Source organism: Mustela putorius, unplaced genomic scaffold (assembly GCF_011764305.1).
Source record: "Mustela putorius furo isolate JIRA1106 unplaced genomic scaffold, ASM1176430v1.1 tig00537350_pilon_pilon_pilon, whole genome shotgun sequence".
NCBI lineage: Eukaryota > Metazoa > Chordata > Mammalia > Carnivora > Mustelidae > Mustela > Mustela putorius.
The window spans coordinates 5,596,211-5,619,618 of NW_025422471.1; the positions used below are offsets into that span (position 1 = coordinate 5,596,211).

Here is a 23,408-nt window from a genome sequence, read left to right on the forward strand (position 1 = left end):
AATCTCATTGATTAAGTATCAGTGATTTTAATCTTGTTGATTTTAATATTTTAAAATATTTGATTTGGTTATATGCAGTATTTTGCTGTGTTCTTTCTAGAGATTAGATGGATCAATAAAAGGGGAGCTGAGAAAACAAGCTCTAGATCATTTTAATGCTGAAGGATCAGAGGTATGAATGCTTTTAAAATTGTGAATTATTTTAATCACTATTTTAGTTGTATGTGCTTTTTTTAAAAAAATCATATTGTTGTTACCCAGTTTTGCTTTGTGAGGTTTTTAAAAATCAATATTCTCTTTTTTAAATCTGAAGAATTTTACCCTTTCTTTATAATACTGTTTCAGCATAGGACAGTTAATTTGATTCAGAATAAATTAGCCCACTTTCATTTAGAATTTTTTAAATTTGGTGTATATTATTCCATGTATATTTGTATTTAAGAGTCTTGTTGACTGGTTTTGCTAGAGGTTTTTGTATTTTAGTATTTTTTAAAACTACTTTCTTAGTTTTATTGGTGAAATTCTTCTAAATTCAAAAAAATAAATTATTAAATTCTCTAATTAATTAATCACAGTCTCTAATTAATAGATCACAGTTTAGAAGAATTTAAAATCGAGCCTATTTATAATTCCTTACAGGATTTCTGCTTTTTACTTTCCACAAGAGCTGGAGGCTTGGGAATTAATTTAGCCTCCGCTGACACTGTTGTTATATTTGATTCTGATTGGAATCCACAAAATGATCTTCAGGCACAGGCTAGAGCTCATCGAATTGGGCAGAAGAAACAGGTATTTTTTTTTCTTTAATTTTACTTTTGTATTACATCAGTGTTTGGAAGTGATTTTGGTTTATCTTCCTGGTCAAGTCATTAGAACACAGTCATGTTGCTCTTTAACATGTAAAATACTAAGGAATTCAAATTTACCAAAAGAACAGCTGGCAGAATTGAAGTAACTGCCAAAATAGGTTTATGCCCTCTCTTTTAATCATACATTTTGTTTACAGCTATAGAGTATCAATTGTTTTTCATTTAAAACCTAAACTTCAAAATGTTTTTACTTTAACTACTGAAAGAGATTTTCTTTAGTATATTGCTACCTCTTTCTTAACCTGTATTTTATCCATTTGCCTATAAGATTGCAAAAAAGCCATTCTGATTTTATAGTTTTTATACAGCTTTCTGATACTGTTATATTAGGCCTTGAGAAAAACCACCTGTCATCATTCTGATGCCTTGTTCTTTGTATTTTAATTCATTTACCTACATTTAGAGTAATGCTTCTCAAACTTCTCCAAAGCAGGAGATAACAAACAATAGAAAGACTTATGGGCACATTTATACTGCCTTTTAAAGATTTCATGTTTTCTACTGAACAATTTGTCCATAATTTTAAATTGAAAAAATATTTTGCCCAAATAATTCTCATAAAACTCTGATCAGAAATATATTATGCTTCTTTATGTAATTTTTTATACTCTGGAACAATATTGCATACCCCTAACTGAAAGCTTGTATTTACAGTAGTGGTTCTTAACATCATCAGACCCAGTGACTACTTTTACGACCCAGTGACTACTTTTACATCAGCTGTTTTTAGCACCTCCTTTCCCTTGAATTGAATGCATGAATTTGAAAATAATTTGAGTGCCCTAATAGCAATTTAGGTAGAAAAACAACAGCAACCCAAAACCTTTTTAAAAAATACGTATTTTAATATATAGAGCTACACATATGGGAAAATAAGAGCAGAACTCATTCTCCATTGGAAGTACCAAGGAAGGAAAGATCCAGGGGTATGTTGGTGCATAAGGGAATAGAAATTAATATTAAAATTAGGTCATAACACTTACTTGCACATTATAAAGAGAGGTGCACTTGAAGTAGGGATAATAGCATGCCAAGATAAATTACAGACTGCCGGAGAGGAGATGGTGAGGAAGTAAGGTAATCTTATAAGTGAGCTGGACCTTGTGAATAGTCCAATTAGACCTGTTTTATGAATGAGATGGGGCATAGTGGTTAATTGCACTAAACCTTCCTGTATTGAAATCCTTAACACATGGCTGGACTCATTCCATTTATACTACTTAGATACTAATTAAAGGCCACCACATTTTCCAATAGGTGATAGAAAATAAAGGATACATTAGAAGAACCAGTTAGATAAAATACTATAGAAAGTTGCATGGTAGACCTTTGGGAAGAATATCTGAATAAGATCATGAAATGATGGTAACACAGATTTCTTACATTTATGTTACAAAACTTTAAAAAAAATGTGATATAAACATAACTATATTTTTAAATATAATTTAATTATCATTTAACACATTTAAAATATATAAATATGGGTACATATTTTTATTAATGATTATTGAGCTGTATTTATTATTTGACTATTGGTGTATTATAATAAAATTGCTTCCTGTTCCTGGGTGTTTTTTATTTTTTAAATTTTTATTTAAATTCCAGTTAACATGCAGTATATTATTAGTTTCAAATGTACATTATAGTGCTTGAACTCTTCCATACAACACGTGGTACGCCTTATTACAACAGGGGCCCTCCATAATCCCCATCACCTGTTTAATGCCCCACCCACATCCCCAAGGTGGTAACTATCAATTTGTTTTCTGTTGTTAAGAGTCTCTTTCTTGGTTTGCTTCTCTTTTCCCCTATGATCATTTGTTTAGTTTTTTTCAAATTCCACATATATGTGAAATCAAGCACGTGCCTGTGGCTTTACTAGTATTTGGTTCTAAATCTGACACAAGGTATTTCATATCTCTTATTAAATATTTATATACAACAACTACAAAATGAGTATAGATGAGTAATACAGATGCATTTTATTGGAGACACCAGTAATATACACATTTGGAAATAATTTTTGACAGAGATCTAAATAAAATGATATCCTGTTATCTACTGATTTATGCAGTAGTTAAAATGCTGGGAAAAAAAGTGTGTGAATTAGAACTTCATTAAAACTCTTATTGTTTACCTTAAAATGGAATCAAATTTAGACTCAAAATAATTTAAAAGTTTTTAAAAATCATATATAAGACTTGAAAGACTCAAGATACTTTTTCTTTGTGCCTGAATGTCCAATGTCTCAGGTCCCTCTGCTCTAAAGTACTGGTAAACCTACCTGATGATTTCGAAAACTATGAAAATGTCCCCATAAATTTTCAGAATATCCCTATATGGTCCTACTGTTTATATAGAACTGCTGGTCTTGAGAAATAGGGCAAAATATCTACACATTAATTTTTGTTTGTTTTGGAAAGCTTTGTCTTATGGCAGGGTTTCATCATTAACATGGGAAATGATTCACAGAATTTTGGATTATATGAAATATGAAATATTAATCAGAATTAACATAACTGATGTAAATTATCATATGTTTACCACTTTTTCCCACTTTTTTTTTTTTTGCTAAAAAATAATTTAAAAATTACTGTCATTGCTTTTATTTATTTATTTATTTTTAAGTATATTTCTTAAAGATTTTATTTAGTTATTTGAGAGAGAAAGAGATCACAAGTAGCTGTAGAGGCAGGCAGAGAGTGGAGCGGGAAGCAGGCTCCCAGTGAGCAGAGAGCCCAATGTGGGGCTCAGTCCCAGGACCCTGAGATCATGACCTGAGCTGAAAGCAGAGGCTTTAACCCACTGAGACACCCAGGCGCCCCATCATTGCTTTAAAAAAAAAAAAAGTAAGCAAATAAAATCTCCTGACCAAAGTATAAGGACACAGCCTCAAAATAATCTTTAAATTGAAGAAGTTTAGCTGTTATATATATTGTTTTTTTTGTTTTTGTTTTTGTTTTAATTTTGACCAGTGAAAATTTCACGTAGGATGAGCTTTCCTCTATGTAGAGTATTTGGGTGTTCGTTAGCAAGTGAATCCTTTTTACTACATTTTATGTTTCATCATGCGTTTCTTTACAGGTGAATATTTATCGTCTAGTTACGAAAGGATCAGTTGAAGAGGATATACTTGAAAGGGCCAAAAAGAAGATGGTTTTAGATCACCTTGTAATTCAGAGAATGGACACAACTGGGAAGACAGTACTGCATACAGGTTCTGCCCCCTCAAGGTAGTTAGTTACTTTCATTTTTTTTTTTTTTTTTTTAAGATTTTTTTCGGTTAGAGAGAACATGAATCTGGGGCAGGGGAGAAGAGAGGCAGAGGGAGAAGCAGACTTCCCGCTGAGCAGAGAGCCTGATGACACGGGGTTGTATCCCAGAACCCTTAGTTCATGACCTGAGCCAAAAGCAGATGCTTAACCAACACTGAGCCACCCAGGCGCCCTGGTAGTTACTATAATATTTAAAAAAAAAAAAAGTAGACTCATTTTACACTCATTTTCCTGAAATGTTACATAGTACAGGCAGATCTTTGATGTATCATATTTAGTATTGTAATTCTTCAATTCTTTAAAGCACTGGAGTAATTTTTAATCAAAAGCATACATTCAGTACTGATTTCACCACTCAAGTTTTATAAATCTTGGGAGAAATTCCTTTAATTTCCAGGTTTCAAGTTCTTATCTTTTAAAATAAGTGATCTTATAGTACTTCACATGTCTAACTCTGTCATAACTTACATAAAGTTGACTGTGTCAATAATGAATGAAAGTGCAGTGTAAATACTAAATTGTTAACTGTTAATATTAAGCATTTTTATTTGGCTTTATTTAGTTCTACTCCTTTCAATAAAGAAGAATTATCAGCTATTTTAAAGTTTGGCGCTGAGGAACTTTTTAAGGAACCTGAAGGAGAAGAGCAAGAGCCCCAGGTAAAAAAAACTTTCCTCAAAATGTGCCATTTCATTAAACTTATGAAGTATATTTACTTCAAAATATATTAAAGTATACTTAAAGATTTCTTTCTAATTATAGGAAATGGATATAGATGAAATCTTGAAGAGGGCTGAAACTCATGAAAACGAACCAGGCCCTTTAACTGTAGGAGATGAGTTGCTTTCCCAGTTCAAGGTATATTTTCTTTCTTTTTAATTTTTCCTTCAAATTATCTAAATTGAGAGGGAGTGATTATTTTTTTGTCATCTCATGTTTTATTAATCTCTTTATTAACAGTGAACATAATTTCTTATGATTTTTGTCTTAAAATTTGCTATGTGTTTGAAAATTTTTCTCCCTTATTTTGAGAAACCAGTAGCAACTTGTTTTGAAAAGGACCAAATCATTTATGAATAGGTACATTTAGTGGAATGAGGAGGGCTGTTATTAGCTGTTATTAGCTTCTAAAAAAGTGCTTGGCAAATAGCATATCCTCAAATATTTGGGTAAATGAGTGAACATGGTCTCTAATGGAGATTTCTGTGATGGAAGGCTTTTAGCTAATGTTTGTTGGAGCAATTTTTGACATTAGATTGTTAAGCATTGTCACACCTCAGAAAACTCAAGTTAATCAGTCCATGTAAGCAATGAGCTCCTATAAGTACTTATAAATACCCCTGGTCTGGTAAGGGCTAAAAGGTTGCCAGGAGTCCTAAAGCAGAGTAAGTCAGCCAACCTCATAGAGTAAGCTGTTTAGAGTAAAGAAGAAAGTTCCTCGGTAGCCATAACCCTAGAACTGAGGGTTCTAAGAAGAGCAGTTCAGTTTGTGTCATTTGTTCATTCAACAAATATTTATTGCATTCTCTCTCTCTCTCAAATAAATCTTTAGAATAAAGACATGAAAGGATGAACACTGTTTGTAGTATCATCTCTTAACACAGGATAAGCATGGGTTTTTTCATCCAGTTTTTGTAAGTTTTATGTGCCACTATTGGCAGTTAGCTTTAATGAATTCATTCTGTGTACCAGTCTTCATAGTTCCTTCAGTATATTATTTAATCTTCACAAAAGTTAGTGAGCTCTTTCTATTCCTTTTTTTTTAACATTGAAGAAACCAGGAACCCAAGATAACTGAAGGTTATCTATGGACCCAGAGTTCTTTTTGTCTTGTTAGTAACTCTTTGTACTACTTTTATGATCATAAAAATAAGAATATTGGTTTGTTCTATAGCGCTTTGTACTTAATGGGCTGGTGTGCTATTTTCTGCAAAAGATGATTTAGCATGTTACTATAAATTATATTGTTGGTCTGTCAACTGATTTTGTTGAGCAGCAGGACAAAAGAGAATCATTCTATAAGTCTTTTGGTTTATTCTACTTTGACCTAAAGAAAAAAATAACAAATAATAAAGAATATAGATAGCTTAGCAGTCATTTTTATTTAATCCATAGTCGTATTCATTATCCTGAGGATATTTAGGTTTTATTGCCTTATTCTAGTATATCACTCCCTCTCCCCTAAAATGCAAAATATAATTTAAGGATGAGTTTTTCTTTAATGCTTATTCTGTTAAAATTCTGGAATTTAAGGTTGCCAACTTTTCAAATATGGATGAGGATGACATTGAGTTGGAACCAGAAAGAAATTCAAAGAATTGGGAAGAAATAATTCCAGAAGATCAAAGAAGACGATTAGAAGAGGAAGAAAGACAAAAGGAACTTGAAGAAATTTATATGCTTCCAAGAATGAGAAACTGTGCAAAACAGGTGATCTTTTAATTTAAAGGATTATGTCTGTTGTTGTAAGGATATTCATACCTGGACTGATCTGGTTTTGTTTATAAAGCATGCTGGTCCATTGTTTCCTTTTGTAGTATTTCATCTGATTTAATAATTCTTGTCTCATAAAATAAGTTGGAACGTGTTCACCCCTCCTCTGCTTTTGGGAAGAATCTGTATAGAATTGGTATCCTTCATTAAATGTTCGGCATTATTTGTCAGGAAAACCATCTAGGCTTGGAGTTTTCTTTGTTAGAATTTTTAACTCTAAGCTCTTTTTTATAAATACAGAACTATTTACAATATTTCTTTCTTGAGTGAGTTTAGCAGTTTGTTTCTTTTAAGGAATTTGTCCATTTTATCTAGATTGTTGAATTTATGGACATGAAGTTATTCATAATATTCCCCCCCAAAAATCATCCCTGGTTTCATTATTTTTTCTGTTTCAGTTGATTTCTGTTCTTTTTTACTTTTTGCTTTGCTTTACTTTGCTCTACTGTTTTTAGTGTCTTAAGATGTATTCTTAAGAATTTAATCAAAACCTTCCTTTTATAATATTATCAGTGTTTAATGTAAACTACAAGTTTCCCTGTAAGCACTGTGTTTTTTTTTATTCTTGCAAATTTTGATACCTGTTGTGTTCTCATTTTCATTCATTTCAGAGTATTTTCTAATTTGCCTTAGGAAGTACTCTTTGACCCGTAGGTATTTTTTTGTTGGTTTATTTTTGTTCTTTTTTGTTGTTACAGAGTTTAATTTAATTTACAAATATTTGGGAGATATTCTGATTATCTTTGTTACTGATTTCTCATCAGCATATCTTGTGTGATGTGAATTTTTAAGTTTATTGCTGTTTATTTTATGACCCAAATGAAGAAAACAGGAGATTTTAAATAATGGTAATGGGGTCATGCCAGGTTACATGAGATCCTGCAACAAAAGGAAAGAAACTTTAATACTAGATTTTTTTTTTGTTTGAATTAACTTTTGTTTTTTAGACTATTCAATTACAAGATTATTTGTCTTGATTACTGAGCTTTTTTGGTGCCTCCTTAAATTTTGAGTTTGAGGCAAATGAGGGAATTGCTTAGTCATTGTTCTGCTATCCTTCCCCCAGGGATAGAGTGTTTTGTTTTCTTTTTCTTTTCCTGCAACTGTATTGTGTCTTTTGGTGAGGTGCCCAGTGAGATGCCCTCAGTGCCCTCAGTGCGGAGAAAGCTACTCCTGTTCTCCAAGCCATCATCTGGAAAGAAAGTTTTTTCTTATCTCCTGCCCAGTGTTACTCATGAGCACCTGTTGGGAATTTTGCAGAGGAATGTCTGAGAGGGGGTGCAAGTTGTATTCTCCATGCCTTTCATTTCCAGGGATCCTATACTCTCATAGTCACCCAAATGAAGCCTTTAGCAAATTTTAGCTAGCTTCTTTTGCCTGCTTATAACTCCTGCTTTTCACAGGCGAACCAATGCTCAAGTTTCTTCTTTTCTTACAAACTCTGCTGTATTTCCTTATATTTTAGACTATTAGATTGCCTTGTGATTGTGTAAGAGGGGTTAGGATTTTGTAATTGAGATTTGTTGTTAGGATTGGGGCATCCTATCAATAGGCAGAAGTGGAGCCAAAAAAAAAATATGTCTTTGGTCTGAAAGTGACATGTATGTAGTTTCTTGTTAGTGTTTATTTCTGCCAACCCCATGATGATTTCCTTTTATAGTACACAGGAAGCACAGCATTATATTGCTTCTTGTGAAAGGATGAAAGGAGCTTAGAATGAGGAAGAACTGACTACTGTCTTGACTTTAAGTTAGCTTTCAGCATATTAGGGGTTCAGAAAATGCACTGTGACTTTAGAAAAATTCCAGAGAGTTATAAAGATACGTTTTGATATTTCTGTTAAATAACTGGTGTTAGAAATACTGTTGCTTTAATTCTTATTTTAAAAAAATTACCATTGAGGTTGTTTAATTCTGTGTTTATGCTATTTGATTAATCGCTTATTAATAATTTTTCTCATTTTTACAGAAGAACAATTTTGGGGGCCCCTGGGTGGCTTAGTTGGTTAAGCATCTGACTCTTGGTTTCTTCTGAGGTCATGATGTCAGGGATTGTGAGATCTGGCATCAGAGCCTCATTCTCAGCAGGGAGTCTGCTGGAGATTCTTTCTCCCTCTTCTCTCCCCCTCCCCTTCTCACATGTGAGCGTTCTCTCTCTCTAATCAATCTTTTAAAAAAAAAGACAATTTTGTATTTTCTTTCTAAGAGTGTTTTAAAAAATGTTTGGGGCCGTTAATAACTCTTGGTCATTAACCTGCCATGTTTTTCTCTGTTTTGTTGGCTTTTTTAGTTTTATTTATAGAAAAATTTTTGATATACAGACATTTGAATTTGTTAATTCTCTTAATCTTTTCTTTTGTAATGTTTTCTTTGCTCTTAGAGTTAGAAGGCTTCTTTAGTCTAAGTTAGGATAAATTTTTGTTTTCCAATTCCAGATTAGTTTTAATGGAAGTGAAGGGAGGCGCAGTAGAAGTAGGAGATATTCTGGATCTGACAGTGACTCGATCTCAGAAAGGAAAAGGCCAAAGAAACGTGGAAGACCACGGACTATTCCTCGAGAGAATATCAAAGGATTTAGTGATGCAGAAATTAGGCGGTAAGATGACACAAGACTATATTACTTCAACTTGCTTTTATTAGAAGGTGAAATTTAAATGTACAAATTTCCATAATTTTCAAAATTAAAATGAAGGTTTTAGAGGAGGCAAATATATGATAATTGTGTAGGAATTGGATGGTTCTGCTTTTGGGTCTTCATTATAGCTATGGAAAATAAAGTTTGGTATCTAATCTCTGCATGTTATTTATTGTTAGTCTACTTAGACTGTTAAATTTTTTTAGTTTTATTAATGTGGTTCGGAATAGTGACCCTTTTGAATAATGAGTGTATATTTTAGTACATTGGATTTATTTATTAAAATTTTTTCCTGCATTTATGACTCCCAACATTACTATTTTTATGTGGGACTACTTTAGTTCCATATTTTTCTAGTTTTTTTTAACACTGAGGAGGTTTGCTTTTTGAAAGTAGCAATGTTAAAAGCATTTCTGATATGTCCAAGTAAGAATTGAGGTAAGATGGTCATGTAGGATAAATTACAGTTTTCTTTTAAAATATGTTTTTCTTTATATACATTTATATAAGGGGAATGGGATATCAGCCTGCTTTTGTTTATGTAATATTTTTGCTTATGAAATTTGTAAAAAGGTTTGCTTATTGTTATATTTTGAGAGTTTGTTATTTCTTTCAAGCCATTTTAACTCTTTTCTTTTAAATCATAGACCTGACCGATAAAGTTCTTCCTCATTCTTTCTACCAGAAAACTAAATATGTTGTTAGATTTTATTAAGGGTACTTTTATGACCACCTGATTTGCTGGACTTTCTGTCTTTAGTTGAAGAACATTTCAGCTTCTACTTTTCCTGGATATTTTCCCTCATCCATCAACCACTTGGTAGCTTTGTTCTTAAGTAAAATTTTTATTTTCCATTGTTGGTATTATACCATACATCTGAAATAAAGCTATTATTCAGTAATCTTTTATCAATACTTGGAATGTGAAGGAGGTGTAGTATGGTTGATAATTCTGGACATAACTTCCTGTGGTAGCCTTGAACTTGTCTTGTGAAAATAATAAAGTAATTTCTAAAATAAAATTTAGCTTCTATTGTTTTATTTATATTGGTTTCTAAACATCATGCTGGGTGTTAAAATATGTCTTGTCTTACTTGGTATATATTAATGTTTTAACATTTTTGTCTTTAGCATAGTTTCTTCATTTGTGTTAATAGTAACAGTGCCCTGAATTGATTTTTGCACTAACAGCTGTTTTCTTTTTTCTGTATATTTATAAATCTATTTTTTAATGGATAACACATTTAAACCAAACATTTATTTTCTGTTAGGTTTATCAAGAGTTACAAGAAATTTGGTGGCCCTCTGGAAAGGTAAATATTTCATTCTTGGAATCACAGGACGTGTGTTATGTGCTTTCAGCTTTATTTACATATATTATTATTGGCTTTAACTACTTCATTAAATTTGCTTAAAAATCATTTACAAAGTTTTCCTAATTATAGTTCATGCTTAAAATTTAGTTTATCAGGACAGGGGTGTGTGTGTGTGTGTGTGTGTGTGTGTGTGTTTAAGTTAATGGTTAATCTCAATAATTGTTGGTGACTTGAATATTCTTTGTCCTTTGTTGTAGAAGGCCCAATGTCTGAATATATAGTGGCAAAGACTCAAATTGGCTCAATTCTATTTTTTCTGTCCAGAACTCCCTCTTAAAGATATTTTCTGTTTTATTTTGGATATTTAGAGTTACTCTATTTATCAAAAAAAGTCCACATATAATTGGACCTGTCCAGATCAAGCCTGTGTTCAAGGGTCATCTTTATTACAATGTTTAGCCCCTTTAGAATTTAAAATCTGATCGGTTATGAAAAGCTTTTATAGAATCATTATATAATCTTCAAGTTGGAAGCATACCATTTTTTTATAATGAATTTGTTAACTTTATTATTCTTGAATAAATGCATAAATAAATTGTTTTCCTGCCAACTTTTTAAATTTGAACTCCTTTTTTATGTATCTTGTGCCATTTATGTGAACTAGACTTTTTAGGGCATGTAGAGTGACATGTAGAGGTTAAGGTAGAGTGAAACTACTGTGTCTTAAATGCTACCACTTTATTCTCCATATTTACCTGAAAATTGTATTATTTCATTAACAGATTAGATGCAATTGCTCGGGATGCTGAATTAGTTGATAAGTCAGAGACAGACCTCCGGCGATTAGGAGAATTGGTGCATAATGGTTGCATTAAAGCTTTAAAGGATAATTCTTCGGGAACAGAACGAACAGGTAATATTAAAGTGAGAGTGATTTAAAAAGAGAGATAAATGGAAGTTTCAAATAATGCTTTTACTGAGTTAGGAAGGTATTTACCTATTCTTAAAAGATGCTTTGAAAAACAAAGCAGGACCATACTGGGTAATAGGAAATGGGTAACAGAATTGTATTCTTGAAAGCAGTAGATTCTCTTTCTCTGATGTATTCTAACTAATTGGTAACATCAGAGGTTTCTGTATTTTTAGTATAGATGGCTGGGAAAAGGTAGTGTGCCTATGTGATAATGGCTTTGGGCATAGTTCTTTAATTATGCTTATTTTGTAATTTACTTACATGAAAATATTTAGCTAAGATTTAGTAATGTATACTGAAAAAAATTATGCTTAGAACACTTATTTAGAAGGTAAGAGTATTAATAGATGTATCTTGTGCACTTGATAAAACATTTATGGAAATACTTTCTGTGAAATGCTTTCTTTGAATCCATATCTGCTTTATTGTAATCTCTATAGTATGTACTTAAAAATCTTGTGAAATTTAAGGTTTGCAGCAAGTGCCACCCCTCAGTAATATAAATAAGTAATACTTATAAATACAGTTAAATAGTAATGCTTATTAATATAAGTAATAGCATATCTTTGTATTTTGTAGAATTGTATATTTCATTTTTTTATGTCTTAAAAAAATTAAGGTGGTAGACTTGGAAAAGTGAAGGGTCCAACATTCCGAATATCAGGTGTACAGGTGAATGCCAAGCTTGTCATCTCCCACGAAGAAGAATTAATACCATTGCACAAATCCATTCCTTCAGATCCAGAAGAAAGAAAGCAGTGAGTTGTTTACTTTATCCATTGTAAATTATTTGTTGTTATTCAATAATTCGAATTTGTATATTTGTTATAAAAGTCTTATGTCATTGGCTAGTTTGAATGACATGTTTTTAAAAATAAATAAGGCATAGTATTTTGAAGTTCCAGTAACTCAAATATGTCCTTCAAAATTAATTTTTAATATGGCAGTTATAGGGGCACCTGGGTGGCTCAGTGGGTTAAGTGTCTGCCCTCGACTCAGGTCATGATCCCAGGGTCCTGGGATCGAGCCCCGCATTGGGCTTTCTGTTCAGTGGGGAGCCTACTTCCTCCCTCTCTCTCTGCCTGCCTCTCTGCCTACTTGTGATCTCTGTCTGTCAAATAAATAAATAACATCTTAAAAAATATATATGGCAGTTATAAACTTGAAAGTGGTTATTTGATACAGGTATACTATCCCATGCCACACAAAGGCAGCTCATTTTGATATAGACTGGGGCAAAGAAGATGATTCCAATTTGTTAATTGGTATCTATGAATATGGATATGGAAGCTGGGAAATGATTAAAATGGATCCTGACCTCAGTTTAACACACAAGGTACTTATATATTTCTTGTTTCTGTTGACTACTGATACTGAATTAGATTTTTGCTTTTAAATTATGTTAGAAATAAACTCAATTGATAGGAAACCAAGGTTCCAACTAGCTGTATGACCTTGGCTTCTTGGTTTTCATGAAGGGGTTGAATTTGAATGTCTCAGATTTTGCTTTACCTCTGAAATTATATTTTTTTATTAAGGCATAGGTTTATTTTTCTTCATATTACTAGGTTTAAAGTAAAATTCTCATTCTGTCATATTATTCAAGAGCAAAATGATTTTCTTAAAATTATCAATGTTTAGGGGTTTTAGTGATTTGATACTACCACAACTAAAATCATTTTTTTGCCTAGACTGGAAAACACTGGAAGCATTGCCTTATTATCATATATCTTTTTATATTTTACTTCTTCACAGTCACTTTTGATATTGGTGTTGTATCATTTGCTATCTGTGAAGCCAAACTGGAATAGCTTAAATTCCTAATGTAAAAATTTCTTCAGAGCACATGCTTTGGGTCACATACATAGCTGATACATTGTATTTGGTGAATTTTTGTATACTTTATAGTTAAATATACTGTTACTAAGAGAGGGAAGAAATCTAAAAATAATGTTTAATAACACTGGATGCTAAATATACTTGGACATTTGAAAGAAATTTCTAACCTCACACTTTATATCATTATTTTGAATGGAGGGTTTTTTTTTTCATGTATTTATTTAGAACTCATTCCCAGGCAAATGAAATCTTTGCTATGGTGTAGGTATAAATAAAAAAATGTATTTTGCATTCTTACTGCATTCAAACTTTAACAGTTATAACTTGCAGTGAATTATGTGTTTCTTTAAATGTGTAAGCCTTATATATAGGCAATAAATTTCTCATATTATTTATTAAAAGCAATCTGAAAAAATTAATTTCTTTCCAGATCCTTCCAGATGATCCTGATAAGAAACCACAAGCAAAGCAATTGCAGACACGTGCGGACTACCTCATCAAATTACTTAGTAGAGATCTTGCCAAAAAAGAAGCTCAGAGGCTTTCTGGTGCAGTAAGTTAATTTAGATGCTTAAAGAGCAGTTCACTTTTCAGTAAGATAAATTTAGTTTACTGAAAGTCCTAGATATCTGAGGCTAATATGACCTTATAAGTGTATTTTTCTGTAATTTGATAACTTTAATTGCATTTGATGACATTTTGCCCTAAGTTTTCTCTGCATTCCTGTTAAAACTGCTATGTCCTTTTTTCAGAAGTGGGATCCAGGTTTTTTTCCCTAATGTTTGGATAGGTACTGGGGGCAAGCTGTTTCAAGTAGTGTACTTTTTAAGAGATCAGGCCTCTATTACTCTTTTATTTGGTCGTATTGGAGAGCTAAAGGTACAGCATAAAGAACACTGAGCTTATTTATTAGGGGCAGGGGGTCCAAAATAGTAGGAAAAATACACTGAAGAGGAGGTGATTAGAAACTAACAGCCTTTAACCATTTGCATTATATCCACAATGTCAGTAACTACCTATGTACCAATAAAAATATTTGTAATGCTATCTCTAGTAGGATCAAATTTAGTTTAAGATAATAGTAATTTAGGAAGGTGAAAAACCTTCCTTCTGTTTCTTTCAACTTCTGCTTTTCTCTAATCCTTTTTTAAGGGAATAATTAATTGTCGTTAGTTCCTGTTATTCATAATATGTACTTGATTCATTAAGTTATATCACTTTTGTTGATTTTCTAAGACTGGTGTAGCATATTGTGATTAGACTAAGGATTGGGTTGGAATATCCATTCTTTTAGCTTTTTAGATTTAGTATTCAAGAATCTTTTTTTTTTTTTAACTGAATCTGTGGATTTGGTTAGAATAAAAATAATTATTTTTAGGGAGGGTCAAAGAGGAGAAAAGCAAGAGCTAAGAAGAATAAAGCAATGAAGTCTATAAAAGTGAAAGAAGAAATAAAGAGTGACTCTTCACCCCTGCCTTCAGAGAAGTCCGATGAAGATGATGAAAAGGTAAGAATGTGTTTTAGAAGGATATTTATAATATCTAATATATTTATATTTATATTAGAAAGGTACATAGCATGCTTTAGTATACTTAATATTTAAAATTTGAACTAAGACCTGAAATTTTACTTTAAGGTACTAAAGTTCCTTATTTGTAGTTCATTACATGGTCTCATGTATGAAACAGAATTCTACCCATGACTAAGAGGGATAGAGCAGAGGTCCTTCCTTTTTAAACATTTGCCATTTAAACGAGGTTCTGTTTCCTTTCATTTTATTTTGAATTTTGAATGGGACTGGTTTACTTTAGTTTTTATAGGAAGGTGAACATTGCATGTATCATTATTAACGGGATTCTGGGTTATTTCTTTCTGAATCCACGTACATGCAATCCATAGTCTTGCAAAGAAAAGAAATTAGTCTTTGTCAAGATTTGGTTAGTAATACATTGGCCATACTTGCCCTTTTCAGGATGAGATCACTTCTGTGAAACATCCAAATAAAAAAATTAAAACAGAAAGAGACAGTGAAGAAAGACCTGAGCCAGATGTTTTTATAAAGAAGGAATCAGAAGAAAAGAGGGAAGCAAAAGAAAAAGAGAATAAAAGAGAACTTAAAAGGGAGCTAAAAGAAAAAGAGGATAAGAAAGATATAAAGGAAAAAGATTTTAAAGAGAAAAGAGAAAACAAAGTAAAAGAAGCTATACAGAAAGAAAAAGACATAAAGGAAGAAAAGGTATGCAAATCATAATATAAATTTAGAAAGTGACACAATCAGCATATTTACATTTTAGGAAAATAAATTGCCTATCATCCCAAATTAGCGTGAATAACCAAGTCCTTTAAAAATACATATGGGTATCTAGAAAAGGAAAAAAAATTTTTTTTTTGTTTGTTTGTTTTTAAAGCTTTACCTATATGGTAACTTTACAGAGTGGATCCATTTTTGGTTTCCCAGAAAGATAAAATAGAGTGTGGAATGTGAACAAATCACTGTAGAATAAAGTAAGACAGTAATTGTCTTGTGGAAGTGTTAATCATTTTACCTTTGTTTTTGTTGGACTTTTGCTTTTATTTTCTCTTTTTCTTTAGTTGAGCGAATCCAAGTCTGATAGCAAGGAAAGATCCAAGAAATCTTCAGTGTCAGATGCTCCAGTTCATATCACTGCAGGTGGTGAACCAGTTCCCATATCTGAAGAATCTGAAGAGCTAGATCAGAAGACATTCAGCATTGTAAGTAGTAGACTTGCTGGTTATTAGTAAGAATTCATACAGTATTTTAATTGGCAATTTTATCTTCTGGAGCTTTTAATTTAGAAGTGTATTTGAATTGGGTAGTACTACAGTTCTGATTGATAAAGGCAATAGATTTGAATTTTGAAAGTTTTCTTAAATTTAGAATTAACTTGGAAAAGCTCTATAATAAAAACTTTAAGGAGAGGCATTTAGGGAATGCTTGGAGCAAACTTTTTTCCCTTCAGCTTTAGAATTGTAAACTTCTCTGTTCCTGTACCTTTTATCTTTGTAACATTGCTTCTTATCTATAGAATAGGACTAGCTTTTTTTCCCCCATCTTTTATAGAACAGTATTCTTAGAAAGTACAAAAAAAAACAATTAGTGAAATTATTTCATTAGAAAAGTGAAAATAAGGGGAAAATGCAAAATGTAAGCCCCATTGTATTACTAGATTTAGTAGACATAAAATTACATTGTCAGATTCATAGAAACGTTTCTAAAATCTCTGCCTATTCCTTCTTGTGAACTAGTACAGTTTCATAGACCACTTTAACTAACAACTTGGCTAAGAAATACTGGGTTTACATGCTGTCATGCTTTTATATTCATCAAAGTCCCCCTCTGCCTCTCCCTCTTACGCACTTGCATGTGCTCTCTCTCCTCTCTCTCTCTCTAAAAAGATAAATGAAATCTTACAAAAAAGAATACTTCCTCTTTAGGATCTCTAGAATCTGAATCTTTTTGGTGTTTTGGTATAATCTTAAGTCAGTTTTATTGCTAGTATTAATCAAATGCTATACTTGAAAGATGGAAATTTTCACTTCTAAAAACACATTTTTGTTTTACCTCCTACACCGTTTTAGATGCCCAGGTTACCTTCTTTTCCCATTGTCTTCAACTTTGTACCCTAACTAGAGAATGTTGATCATTGAACCCATTTATTTATTCGTTCCTGCTGATTCCATGGCATGCCCATATTTTGCCCATATTTTTCATGCTCTTTAAGTATAGTAGTTCCTACCTCAGTTTTTTTCCTCCTTCTTACTTTTGGCTGTTTACATCCCTCCAATCCTTAAGAATGTTGGAAACAGTCAGAATAAGCTACTCTTATTCCTGTTTTCCATCATACTTATTTGAACATATCTCTGTACTTTTCATTTTTATCTCTTACATGCTGGGATCCCTCAGCATCTTTTTAAGGTTAACCTTTCTATTTGTGACCTGGTTCTTAATCTAGCCTCTCTCCATTTTCTGTTGATTTTTTTTTTTAAAGCCTCTCTAGGGACGCCTGGCTGGCTCAGTCGGTTGAGTCACTGCCTTTGCTCAGGTCATGATCCCAGGGTCCTGGGATTGAGTCCCGCATCGAGCTCCTTGCTGAGCAGGGAGCCTGCTTCTCTCTCTGCCTCTGCCTACCACTCTGCCTGCTTGTGCTCTCTCTCTCTGACAGATAAATAAATAAAATCTTTTAAAAAATAAAATAAAAAGCCTCTCTACTGGGTGGAAATAGGGAGGTGATGGTGTGCTTTTGCTTTTCTGAAGTGAAGACTGAACGCTTTTGAACTGCTGCCCTTACTCTGCCTATTCATTACTGAGTTAAATACCTCTTGCCACCTTTCTTTGCCTACATTTCCTCCTTAGTCTTCTGACTGGTTCATATAACTGCTGAAATGGAAAACTTCCTGTTGTGCCCAATGCACGAGTTTCTTCTCCATCAACTTTTATGATTGATCTTAAAATCGCTTGTATTATGGAGAGAAGAATGGAATAGTTTTCAACGTGGACTCTGTAGCCAGACTTTCTGAGCTCACATGATTAGGATTTTACTGCTATATAAATTTTATTTGGAACTAGCTCTGATTATTAAATTCAGTGGTCTTTTCTTGGTCCTCATTTTCCTTTACATCTTTGCTTAATTTGACACCTCTTGATTTTCTTTGTGTCTTATTGATTTGTCTCCTAAATATCCTATGCAATTTAACAGTTAAGAAAGAGTACAGCCTTTGAGGTCAGACTTGGGTTTGACGGATGTCATTTCACTCTAAGCTTCAGTTTCTTCCATGAAATAAATAGTGTTGCAAAGCTCTACTAGCAGAATTAAATGAGGTGACTTTACACAACACATAGCTTCTAATACCTAGCAAGTGCTTTTTAAATATTGGTTATCATTGCTCCAATTCCCAGCTTCAGGCCTTGGCCTTAGCATAGATTTTGGTCAGGAATTCTTTTTTTCTTTACTGCTATCAGTCAGTGAGCAAATCATATTGGCTCTTCCATACTACTTCAAGCTATATCCATCTCTGCCTTCAATTATTTCAAAAGCTTCTTAGCTATTTTTCACTGCTCCCACTCATCTTTTGCTTATACCCTTTTCATTCCTCAGCACATACTCCACACACAGCAGCCAGAGTGATAATAACTGTTAAAGAGAGGGTAAAGTCACCCCTGCTTATTTTTTTGCTTCAAATCCTTCAGAGAGTGGCTTTCCCTCACTCAGGATGAAAGATTCATAATAGGCTAAAAGATACTGCATCTGGTTTATTATTCCCATCATCTCTTGCTACTTCTAGGTTCCGGCCATGCTGGCATTTATACTATACCTTTGAACTTTCAATTTTTAGAACATATGTACTTGTTCTTCCCTCTGCTCAAAATCGCTTACTCTGTCATTTTCTTTAGATATATGCTCTTCTCTGAAGTCTTACTTGAAGTAGAAATTCCTCTACTTTGCTTGCTTTATTTTTCTTTGTCACCATCCAACACACTGCATCTTGTTTATTTTTTGGCTGTTTTCTCCTACTAGAGTACAGATTCCACAAAAGCAAGATCTCTTTTATTTATTGCTCTGTTTCCTGGGTCTGGGATAATGCTTAGAACATGGTTTGCCCTCAAATTACATATGTTGAATGAATCATTTTCTAGCAGAATATAAACTACCAAAATCGAGCAAGAAGCAGGAAATGTGGAGAACAGAGAGGAGTAATGCTGGAAATTGGAAAGGAAAAGATTTTCCCTTAATAAAAAAAAGACAACAGGCCTGGCAGAATTCTGATTTTAACTAAAAAGCATGTAATTCTAATATTTTTTAAATTATTCCTGACAGAAGATGGATAACTTCCAAGTGATTTGGATAAATAAGTCAATAAAACAGAATAAAATACTCAGAAACGATTCCATACATATATAGATACTTAATAAGACTGGCCCTTCCATGGCAGTGATATGAGGATTTCTTCTTTAAATGATGTTGGTTCAGCTAAATATATTTTCTGTAGTTGATCCATCCTTAAAATTCTGGGAACTAACCCAGCTTTGCTTCTTGAGGATATCATTATTTATTTTCATTTGTTTTGTATTTGTATGCATAAATAAAATTTGTATAGTTTGATTTTTTAATAATACTCTTATTTTAGTTTTGGCTTAAGGTTATAGCTTTTATTGCACATGTTGGACTTTTAACTAAATAATACAGTTTTTGATATATCATCCTTTTATTTGCATGCCAGTGATATGTAGGCATTGGAAAAGGTTGGTTCCTATCAAGCATTCCCAGTTCCCTGACCAGCCAAATATAAGAGCAAAATTCTTTAGCTACTTTCTTTTGTCCCAAAGGTTTAGAAGCATAGACAGTTTATACTTATAGCTACATTGATTTTAATAGCTTTGCCAGCATTTTTATTTTATGAAGATCCTTATTTTTTACATTTTATTCTATATTAGAGTGAATCTAAGATAATGAGTTGTGTTTTGAGATACATTATTTTTTAACATTCTGTGTTTAAGACTGCTTAATAATGTGTTACAAGATATAAAGTAACCATTTTTATAGAAGGTAATTAAACCCAAAGCTTTAACATACACAAAGATTGAATTTCAATGATAGTGAAAAACCTTACTTTCTGAAGAAAATCTGAGAGAAAAAACCCTGATATTTAAGAGCTGCGATGCAAGCTTTAATGCTTATTTTAGCATCAAATAGTGTTATATTTACTCCTATAGATGTATTGAAGAAAATAGATCTTTGTTGAATTCTTATTTTTAATACGTGTTCTTATTTTCCCATATTTAAAGTGTAAAGAAAGGATGAGGCCTGTCAAAGCAGCTTTGAAACAACTTGATAGGCCTGAAAAAGGCCTTTCAGAAAGAGAACAATTGGAGCATACTAGACAGTGTTTAATAAAAATTGGAGACCATATCACAGAATGTTTGAAAGAGTATGCAAATCCTGAACAAATCAAGCAGTGGAGAAAGTAAGTGATGTGCTTTTCAGGAAACATGAAATTTGTAATTATGTAACCATCTATTTGTGTCTTATTATTTCAGTTTCTTATTCTTAAGTTTAGGTAACAAAATAATGTTTAAAGAGGTAGCCTGAGGGCAATTGTTTTCATTTTTTCCCTTTAACTTTAAAACTTTGTATTTGTGAATGATTGCTTAATTATACATCATGATAAGCCACAGGTGGCACCTCTTCCTTTAAACACAAAATAGTGAAGGGTTGGCTGGGTGGCATAGTCACTTAAGCCCCAGACTTCAGCTCAGGTCATGATCCCAAAATCCTGGGATTGAGCCCTGCATTGGGCTCCATGTATAGTGGGGAGTCTGCTTGTCCCTTTCCCTGTGCCCCTACCTGCCTGTTGCCTGTGTTCATGTGTGTTCTCTCTCTGTCTCAAATAATTAAAATCTTTAAAAAAAAAAAAAAAAGGGTAGTGGAAACTTCCATTAAAATTCAGACTGCATTTTATTTTTAGAAATTTCTACAGTTCGCCAAATTTTTTTTAGTAATAATTTTAGAATTTTGCAGTACCAAATAAATAAATTTATTGTTAATATAAATTTAGCAGTTCATCTGCTAGGTGTAAGTATACAGCCTTGTAAAAATTAATTTTATCAAGCAATGTAAAATGCTGACTTTTACTTTCCCCTTTATTTTAGAAGCAGCAGCAACACAATTGATCTTAAAATTTGGAAATCTGAGCTGCTATAATATACAAATCACTTAATGACTACCAGATCCAGATCAGTGTTAAGCCAAGCTACTAGACAAGTTAGGAATACTCCAAAATGACCACAACCCAGTCCTATCAGTTTACTAATCCTATCAGATTACTAGTAATCATCTGTAAAATAACATCATGTGTACTTGAAACCCTTTATAAACTATATATAAGGCACTGTATATTTTTCAACTGAATGATACGATATATTATGAGGAGGGGCACCTGAGTGGCTCTGTCCATTAAGAATCTGATTCTGGATTTTGGTTCACGTTGTGATCTCAGGGTTCTGGAGATCAAGAACTCTCCCTCTACCCCTTTCCCTGTTCCCGCTCTCTTCTCTGTCTGAAATAAATAAATCTGGAAAAAGAAAAAAAAAGATATTATGAGGAAGGAGAGGAAATAATCATAAAGTACTATGTTATATTGTTTGGCTTAATCTTTTATTTATAGCTGGAATATATATACTAGAGTTTTAATGCTTTCCTTAAATACCATAAAACAGAATTCTATACATCTCAAGCTCTTTGAACTCACATGATGACTTCCAAACCACAGAACTATAGAACAGGGATACAGTAAAGTTCAATTATATATATTTATTAGGCTTAAATGGGAATATAGCCACATTATCTTTTTATATTCAAGATCCAAATTTAAAGTTTCTCTGTTAATGGGTCCCATACAGTTGCTCTTTAGTACATTCTTTTTTTTTTTTTTTTTTTTTTTTTTTTTTTTTAGATTTTATTGATTTATTTGATAGACAGAGATCCCAAGTAGGCAGAGAGGGGGAAGGAGGCTCCCTCCCGATTAGAGAGCCCGATATGGGGCTTGATCCAAGAACTCTGAGATTATGACCTGAACCAAAGGCAAAAGCTTTAACCAATTGAGCCACCCAGGCACCCCTCTATAACACATTCTTTAGGACCCTTCTTAAACAAGCTTAATCTACACTATCTGATGATATCTTTAGTCAGACTACTAACATAGGTTATTTCTTTTATAGTAATAGGAACCATGATATGAGTACCTTCCTGATTTGTAAGTTTATAACTTTTTGGTTTCAAAAGAGGATGGATTACTACTTTTCATTCTAAAAGATTATAAAATGAAAGGATTTGGAAGAGAAGTAAAACTTAATGTTTAATTTGGAGTCTTATTCATATGGGAGCACCAGCCTGGCTGTCTTTGGAACATGGAACTCTTGATCTTAGGGCTGTGAGTTTGGTGTTGGATGTAGAGATTACTTAAAAAGATTGGAGTCTGAACCATATAAAGTTTTTAAAAATACTAGAAATAATGTCCTTAGGCTTTTTTCCATAGAAGGCCAAGTATGTGTGTATGTGTGTTTCTGTCTAGAGGTTAGGGGTTCCATGAAAAGGCTTAATTTTTTCCACCAGACTGACTTACCTGTTCTTCTTCTAGAAACCTGTGGATTTTTGTATCTAAGTTTACGGAGTTTGATGCAAGAAAATTACATAAATTATACAAACATGCTATTAAAAAACGGCAGGAATCTCAGGTAAATTAATGCATCATATTTTTTCCATTAGTTTATGTTATTAAAACTGAGACATTCTTCCATATAGAAGAATTTAGTTAATAAATGTAGAAGGAATGAAGGAAATGCAAAATCAGTGTTAGAGCACAATAAAAGCTGTTACAGGTAGGATCTTCTGAAGGAAGCTAAAATAAGTGGTCATGAAAACAAGATATTGGCATAGTCCAAGGGTATCTCCTCCAAAGTGTTTAAAAACCACCTTAAACATTTGATCAGGGTTAATAGCATAAACCCTCAGTACATGCACTAAGAAAGGTACATCACTTTTGTGGAATTCTTAGCAAAAATGCATGCCTTAGTTTGATCATGAGAAAAATATCAGACAAACCCCAACTGAAGGATGTTCTATAGAATAACTGTCTAGTACTCTACAGAAGTGTCAAGGTCATCGAAGACAAACTAAAAAGCTGTCTGAGATTGGAGGAAATTAAGATAACATGAAAACTCATTTTTCATATGAATACCATATTGGGTCTTGGAGCAGAAAAAAGATTTTACTGGAAAAATGTAAAACTTGAATAAAGTTTCAAATTCAGTACATAGTATTGTCCCAACGTTAATTACTCAGTTTTAACTATGCTGTGCTCTTTTGTAAGATACTAACATTAGGAGAAGCTGGGTAAAAGGCATATGGGAACTCTAGGTACTTTTTTTGCAGCTTTTCTGTAAGTCTAAAATTCTTTCAATTTTAAATAAAATTTTTTCATTTTAAAGAAA

General features: G+C 32.5%; 1 protein-coding gene across 4 annotated transcripts in view; it reads left to right on the forward strand.

The window, feature by feature from the left end:
• The window catches only part of CHD1 (chromodomain helicase DNA binding protein 1), a 76,049-nt gene that overhangs the window by 43,400 nt on the left and 9,241 nt on the right, over window positions 1–23,408 (forward strand). For 3 of the 4 annotated variants that reach the window (XM_045074523.1, XM_045074525.1, XM_045074524.1), the window contains 17 exons: window positions 101–172; window positions 640–789; window positions 3,954–4,102; window positions 4,707–4,803; window positions 4,907–5,002; window positions 6,398–6,574; window positions 9,072–9,232; window positions 10,543–10,584; window positions 11,370–11,500; window positions 12,180–12,318; window positions 12,746–12,896; window positions 13,830–13,952; window positions 14,778–14,906; window positions 15,372–15,635; window positions 15,992–16,132; window positions 20,205–20,383; window positions 22,556–22,652. In XM_045074523.1, the coding sequence (XP_044930458.1) occupies window positions 101–172; window positions 640–789; window positions 3,954–4,102; window positions 4,707–4,803; window positions 4,907–5,002; window positions 6,398–6,574; window positions 9,072–9,232; window positions 10,543–10,584; window positions 11,370–11,500; window positions 12,180–12,318; window positions 12,746–12,896; window positions 13,830–13,952; window positions 14,778–14,906; window positions 15,372–15,635; window positions 15,992–16,132; window positions 20,205–20,383; window positions 22,556–22,652 (2,298 nt within the window). The remainder of the gene's footprint in view (window positions 1–100; window positions 173–639; window positions 790–3,953; window positions 4,103–4,706; window positions 4,804–4,906; window positions 5,003–6,397; window positions 6,575–9,071; window positions 9,233–10,542; window positions 10,585–11,369; window positions 11,501–12,179; window positions 12,319–12,745; window positions 12,897–13,829; window positions 13,953–14,777; window positions 14,907–15,371; window positions 15,636–15,991; window positions 16,133–20,204; window positions 20,384–22,555; window positions 22,653–23,408) is intronic. The other variant, XM_045074526.1, reaches the window with a different exon arrangement.